Source organism: Antrostomus carolinensis, unplaced genomic scaffold (assembly GCF_000700745.2).
Source record: "Antrostomus carolinensis isolate BGI_N321 unplaced genomic scaffold, ASM70074v2 scaffold42949, whole genome shotgun sequence".
Taxonomy (NCBI): domain Eukaryota; kingdom Metazoa; phylum Chordata; class Aves; order Caprimulgiformes; family Caprimulgidae; genus Antrostomus; species Antrostomus carolinensis.
Window position 1 is genome coordinate 4,330 of NW_010338688.1, and position 7,505 is coordinate 11,834.

Below are 7,505 nucleotides of genomic sequence, written 5' to 3' on the forward strand. Positions count from 1 at the left end.
AGCCCAGGACAATAAGTCATTGAGAAGATAAAAATATGCAAAGATTTCTTTATCTCCTTGAAAAGGAAAACGCAACAAGAAGGAAATATGTTGATTCTCTCGTTCTTTAAGGAAGCAACACTGGAAACCAGCATTGTAAGTTTATTACTTAAAAAAAAAGGAAAAGTTTCAGTATTACACTGTGACTTCACTTCCCTCCTACCCATACAGCAGAACTGTGCAACACATGTGCATCCACTACAGTGACAAGAAAGGACCCAGGGCAGTTTCTGATCAGCATGAGGACGCTACAGCTGCACTGCCATCCTGCAGCCTGCTGGGAGCTCGGCAGAGGGGTGTTTCTGAGTTAGAGCCTCAGATATCACCAAGGACGTTCAGCAAAGCTCAATCCTAGGGCAAGGAAGAAGCGTACCAACCGTGGGTGTATTTGAGTGTGTGTGAAAGAAACTCGCCTGCAGTGATTTCAGGAAAAGGTTTTCCTGATAAGGTAAAACAAGTGCTGAATTCAATTCTACTAGAAAGGCCCCCGTAAGTAATTCCAGGTAAAGACCCATTAAGCAATGTAAAAGCAGAGTTAAGCACTGAACAGGACCTCTGGCATGACATGCTGAGCACTACTTATCACTCTACGCCAAAAGGCAACTAGTGAGAACCTCTTGCTCCAAGATACATTTCCCATTAGCTAAGTAAATTAAACTAAATTTAGTAGTTCATACTTGCTCTTAAACTGACCTGTTTCATCTCGGCAGTTGCTGGGATGGGGGAAACACATCACATTACTACATACAGTCAGTCTTTCTGCAAGCAGACACCGAGCTCGAGTGGCAAAAAGCCTGGATAAAAACGTGTTTGCCTCGGAACTCAGCCGGCCGGTCACTGCTTGCCAGGAACAACATCAGAGTAGTCCTTTAATACTCCAGCCAAGTGGTCGTTGTGAGTCTTAAACCGACGTTTCTTCTGAGAAGCGGGTTTCTTCCTCCTCTGAACGGGAGCCTACAAGAAGAAATCAACAGTAATCAAAAGACCTGCCCTCCAGCTGCAACACCTGACCTGTGGTGGACAGGACTTCTGCAAAGAGGAGCCCTGCTGGAACCAGGGGTGGGTGGGTGGGGATGGTGCTTGCTTGTTTTTGCAAGAAGTGACAGCACTCATTTGTATCTCTTACTATTTTCTTTGGTCCAGTTTCTTGCATGGAGGAAATACCCTGTCGTTTCAGGTACTCTTCGATTTTCTCCTCATCCATAGAATCCACAGGAATGCTCCTCCACAGCTTCTGAAACTCTGAAACACCAAAGAAATGCTCATTTTGTATTCCAATGAACAAACCCTGGGCAAAGTCCCCCCACGAAGGGAAAGAATCAGACGCCATTTCAAACGCTGAAGTATTCTGGCATGGCAGCCTGTGACCATACAGGTGCAGCGGCAACCAGCAGCGGGCACCCAATTAGCACAGCTTTTGGGATGCGCTTGTGAACAAAGCCAAAGCCCAACCAACAAAACCAGGACAACACAGCACGCCCAGCACTTCACAGAAACAGATGATCCGGCTGTTCCTCCGTGCTAACTGCGCTCGAGCGTCCCAGCGCCAGGAGCAGCCACGGGCATGACGTGCTTTCCACATTAACTCGCTAGCGAGTCTCTTTGCCCAGCGTCTCTACGGCTGTGCAGGCCAGTCAGGGTGTTCTACCAGCCTCGTTCAGAAGATTCTGGTGAAGGGTAATAACTAACCAGAAACGGCAACTTCATTTACACATCTTCAGCTGCCATTGTCTTGGGAGACTCCTCATCCCATCGGCCAATTTACTGAAGGTTCAAGACATTTACTTCAGTGGGTTTAAGCTGGCTTACCACTGTAATATATAACACATACTGTGCTGTACAGATAATAAATCACTACAATTCCTCTGCTGTTAAAAAGAAGGGAGATACCTTAAAAGCCACAGCAGCAGGAAGAAAAACAGCAGAGACAGTAAGTCTTAATTAGAGCAGCTGCCATCTGCCTGCACACTTTCTGCCTCACGTGAAGTTTCACAGAGCCTCTGGAATGCCTTCTCCAGGCAGCGGCTGGTACCATCCCGCCTCCCCCCATTCCCCAGGCAGTAACTGAGATATATCCTGTCAGCAGGTTTGGCTAATAAACTATAAATAAAACACAAGGCACACACAGCAACCTAACACTAAATTTTCCCCTTTATTTTCAGATAAATTAACTATCCAGTTGTCAAAACAACCACAACTCCTGCGTGCTTCAGAAGCTGTCCTATGCAGCAGGCGATGGAGCGCTCCGGGTTTGGTCTGCCACAGATATCGCTCTAGACGTGCTGCAGCAAAAGAGCAGCGGACAAAGGCACAGGTGACAGACTTGGTTCTTGGCTCCTGCGCCTGGACCAGCTCCCTGCCTAATGCATCTTGTCTTTCTATGAAAGTACAGGCTCCAAGGTTCAGCTCGTTCCTTTCTTCCTGTTGCCAACAGTAAGGGGCTGTTCAAGCTCTCCAGGAAACAAAAGGAAGGAATTTTGCCAGGGAGGAAGAACCAGGTTAATTTTTGGTAACACAGTGTTTCTGAAGAGAACTCAGTCCTGTGAAACCCCACGTTCTGTTGCACGGGGACAGCGCTCAGCCCCTTCTCACACAGGCTGCACCGCGCAGCGCGACCACCGAGGCTGCGGTTTTCAGGTAACTCCCTGCAGGGACTGACACTGTAGTCAAGACATTCTCCGCCTGCTCATCCGTTCTGGGTGTGATTCCAGGCTTTCAGCATAGCTGGCGGTGCCTGCTATCACAGACCATCTCTCACCTCACCCTACTGCAGACCATCTCTCACCTCACCCTACTGCGGCAGGTGGAGAAGGTCAAAGCTGAACGTGCAAGAGAGAGATCTCGGTGACCAGCGCTCCGGTACAGTCTGACCAGCAGAAGCCTGCGCAAGGCTGCGATCGCACCCTCCGGACCGAGGGGAAATGCTCTTTCAAGCTATTTCCTCTCTGTTCGTGTCCCCTCCTCGTCCCCAACAACAGCTGAGCAGGACTCAGCTGGACACCAAGACCCGGTGGTGCTTGGGAAGATGACTCAGAGGACGGGCGTGCAAATGCAGTACCGCGCTTTGTGAGTACCCTTATTTCCAATCAGGTGTTTCTGCGGCTCACGCGCGAAGGGACGAGGCTGCACATCAGTGTGTGACCACGAAACACACCCTGCTTACAGATACTTGAACATTATGCTGTGCTATCCTGCCCTTGGCTCTGCACAGATGTAGAGATACAGGTCAGTCCTCCCAGATGCACACCAGGCACGCGTACAGGTGATGGCAGAGGAGCGACTTGGGAACTCTGAACTTGCACGTGACAGCGTCCTTTTATGTACAACGTTCTGCTACAAACACCCAGGATATGTCCCCTTGTTAGACTTCACGATATGGGGACAAATATGCCCCAGTGGGGAAAAAAAAAAAAGGCTGAGGGTAGGTGCTTCAGGTTAAACTGGTCGACATTCTTCTGGGGAACAGAAGTGAAAAATTAAACACTAGAAAATAAATGGTCAGCTCTTCAAGGCTCAGCGTGCACAGAAGCGCAGATCCCGGTTAATATCTAACCACAGCGTTGTGCATGTCGTGTAACGCAGCGGTTATGCCGTCCTTACAGCTTCACGTTCACCTCTCACACCCGGCCAAGAAACACCAACGTAACAGTCACCAAGAGTCCAAACCGCAAAGCTAAAATGGACTTCACATGCAGATAATTTAATCCACTAATTGGCCCCACCAGAGTCACCACACAGCATTCTGCAGCTCCATTTAAAGATTCCCCCATGAATCAGGCTCCTTTCAGCGCTACTGCTTTGATTGTGGTAGCTGCAAAAGAACCTTCTCCCCACGCTGAAGCTCCGCGCGTGGCATTCAAACACCTCCCTGCCTGGGGAAGGGGGGAGTCACAACAGCCCCGTCCCCCCCATGGAAACACAGCGTGCTAAAGGATTGGGTAAAGGTGGAGAAGCAGACACATCTGCCAGCTTCCAGACAGTTCTGCATACCAGTTACTTGCACTTCGGGTGCTACCTAAAGGGAGAAGGAGACACATCTATCTTCTCATCACAAAACCGACTGGGTCTAATGCCAGGCACCGAGCTAAACGCAAGAACTGAAGGAGGAGAGTAGCTGTCTGGCTGGCACTGAACCGTTGCCACATTACCTGTCAGATTCCTTCAGGAGTCTCCAAGGACTGTGCCCCTATCAGCTAGTGAAAGTTTAGACCTTGGGAATACGCTATCTGAATTATTGTGACATCCTCTCTGACACGTGAGAGCCTGTGGGAAAAGCTGGCGATAGCTACAGCTCTCCAGAAACAACCGCCCGCGTTTGTAGCCGTGGTATTTCTGTGCCTCAGAATTCACACCCCTGACCCCACACAGAAAGAGGTTTTTCCAGCTTCTTTGGGAAAAAACTCAAATACTGTCACCCTGGCCTTCGCTGTGGCTCCAAGCAACGAAGGGGGTCACCATCTGTACAAGGTAGATTTAGGGAGGGGAGACAGAAGGAGACGTGCCGCGATGAGCCAATGTGCCCAAAGAGCAGGCAGCTTCTGCCAAAGCAACACAGGTGCTGTGAACCTCAGACACTGGAACAGGTTGGCCAGAGAAGCTGTGGCTGCTCCTCCCTGGAAGTGTTCAAGGCCAGGTTGGATGAGGCTTTGAGCAACCTGGTCTAGTGGAAGGTGTCCCTGCTGCTGGCAGGGGGGTTGGAACTGGATGAGCTTTAAGATCCCTTCCCACCCAAACCAGCCTGTGATTCTATAACCCTCAAGGAGACACAGGCATTTTCAGCAGAGCCTTTAAGGCTTGATGCCAGTGCAGATCTTGCCCAGAAGAGGCAGAAAGTTGCCATCCCAGCACCTGAGGCAGGTGCTCGGTGTCCTGCCTGGACTAGGAAAGAATCCTACACGCAGTATCTCGCAATTTGATTGTTAAATTATCTTAACCCAGAAGCCGGACAGAACCAACACTACTCACAGGCTGCTCCCTCGCTCCTCCAAACAGCTAACTTCTGGCCTTTCAAGTCATGAGAAGAGGGAATGAGACCACCAGCTGATGGAAAGGACAGCTTAGATGTCTGCTAACATCTCCAGCATCATGATGTCTGCATGCAGAGACTTAAAACCAACGAGCTCTGACCAGCAGTAGCCAACAGCTAGTAAAACAGAGGCCAGTAGAACAAAGATTTTGCAAACACCTCCTCTCTCTGAAACATCCAAGGGGTGAGGGTGCACAGCTACCTCACCTTTACTGCAGCACTCACACTCCCTGAGTGATTGTTGTCCAAGACACTCCCTTTCTGTCAAGGTAGACATTTGGGGAACAAAGCCAGGGGTGAAGGGCTGCACGGTGACTTCAGTGCAGCTTCTCCTGCAGTTCCCACTGCCTCACCTGCTCCTGCAAAATGCATGAGATGGCTTCTGCAGATAAACTGCTGTATCATGCTGGTAATAAAATCTGACAGAGATTAAAAACAGCTTCAAAATCCTCACTGAGCTGAGCCAAAATCTGAGCACAGGACAAGAACAGACAATGACAGGGCAGGAGGGAAGAAACAACTGAGTAGCAGGGAAGATGGGAGTCCTGCTTCGTAACAGTCCCAAGGAGCACAGTACTAGATTCATATCAGAAGGAAAAGGAGCTTGATGAAAAGAGAAGGCTCCGGGGAGATCTTATAGTGGCCTCCCAGTACCTGAAGGGGCTACAAGAAAGCTGGGGAAGGACTTTTCATAAGGGCACTTAATGACAAAACAAGGGGAAATTACTTTAAGCTGAAAGAGGGGAGGTTTGGATTAGATATTAGGAAGAAATTCTTCACTGTGAGGGTGGTCAGACCCTGGCCCAGGTTGGCCAGAGAAGCTGTGGCTGCTCCTCCCTGGAAGTGTTCAAGGCCAGGGTGGATGAGGCTTTGAGCAACCTGGTCCAGTGGAAGGTGTCCCTGCTGCTGGCAGGGCGGTTGGAACTGGATGAGCTTTAAGGTCCCTTCCAACCCAGACCATTCTATGATTCTATGATTCAGTCTGTGCTACCCCCAGACCATCTCAGAATTTAAAGCCAGAACCACACGTCACCACTGATCCCAAGCAATTTTTATAGTGTTACATTTAAGAGACTTTGGCCATTCTTTGCATTTCTTCAAAGGTACTCAGGGAGAATATTAAAAACATCTATAATCAAGTATCCAAATTTTTAGGTGTTATAATACTTCCTATAATGCATTCAGACATTAAAGATACCACCTCCTAACAATCAGACTGGCCCTGTAGCACTCAGCCAGGACAGGGTGAAAGCCTGGTTCACGGGCAACGTGCTCAGCCCCAGCACAGAAAGGCAACGCTTCACTTGGCTGGAGCAGCTGAAATCTAGCCTGGCTTTGCTTTCAGCTACACACTACTGACAGAAGATTAATTAGCCAGGAAGTCAAGAAGGAACACATGCAATCTGAACCTTCCTTGCCTCATCACATAAAAGGAAGAACAAAAGCCGTTCCTTACTGCAAAAACCTTCTCCAGTACCCCTGAAATCGCGATCATCGGGTACTGCACCACTGCTGCAGCACACGGGGATTTATTTTCAAAAGCTGGTTCAGCCACCACAACAACGTGAGTCAGGGCAGGGACAGGCACTGCCTGAGAGCAGTTCCTCCCCCTGCTCCACACAGCAGCCTCCCAGCTGCCCCGGCAGCTCCTCTCGGAGTGCTGGTGGAGCTCAGACAGCGATGGGAGAGGACGCCTGACTTCAAGAGGATGCTCATCCCAGCCAACACATGTTTGGAACTGCAGAGGGTCATATGGCAGCACCATTCACTGAGGAGCGCAGAGCCTTTATTTTCTAAGGATAAACATTAAACTAGAAACATATTTTGAACTGTCATCAGCTGCTAGATCAAAGAGTCTGACAACACTTCAAGACTTATTTTGCAGTCTTCTAAAAACTTTAACACTGCTGGAGATAACGAGCTGAAATCGCACTGCTAACGCAGAACCGTGTCATAACTCATCCTGTAGGCAGAGAATCCTGCCAGTGGCTCCTGTAGGCAGAGAATCCTGCCCGTGGCTCCTGTAGGCAGACAATCCTGCCCGTGGTTCCCTAGGTGACATGCTTCTGGTGCTCTGTAAAGAATCGAACAGCACAACGGTTCGGGAAGGACAGGGGGAATTTTCTTCATCACAGGATAACATGGTTGGAAAAGGACCTGTTCCAGCTGCACTGAGTGAACCCGCTCAGAGATGTTTTAGGTCTTGTGGCATGCACAGCCAGATCACAAAATTCACAAAACAAAGTATTCTTGCCCCTCTCAGAACAAAGCATCATCATCAGCGTGGAGAGAAAACCCAAAACCAGCAGGAACAGAACAACAACAACAAAATAAAACCCAAACAAAACCCCCAGACTTCCAGCTCAGCTGGGGACATGCTGCCACCTGCGGATGAAAGAAGGCAAAGCCACCTTGAACGACAAACACACTGCACGTTGGC

At 49.3% G+C, this 7,505-nt stretch overlaps 1 protein-coding gene across 1 annotated transcript in view; it reads right to left on the reverse strand.

Annotated features, from left to right (window-relative positions):
• Nucleotides 1–528: 528 nt before the first annotated feature.
• Nucleotides 529–7,505, reverse strand: part of GTF2E2 (general transcription factor IIE subunit 2) — a 23,773-nt gene continuing 16,796 nt past the window's right edge. Inside the window, exons 6-7 of the mRNA XM_010175595.1 lie at nucleotides 1,166–1,281; nucleotides 529–993 (exon numbers count right to left, since the gene is read on the reverse strand). Coding sequence (XP_010173897.1) covers nucleotides 874–993; nucleotides 1,166–1,281 — 236 coding nt within the window. The 3' untranslated portion in view covers nucleotides 529–873. The remainder of the gene's footprint in view (nucleotides 994–1,165; nucleotides 1,282–7,505) is intronic.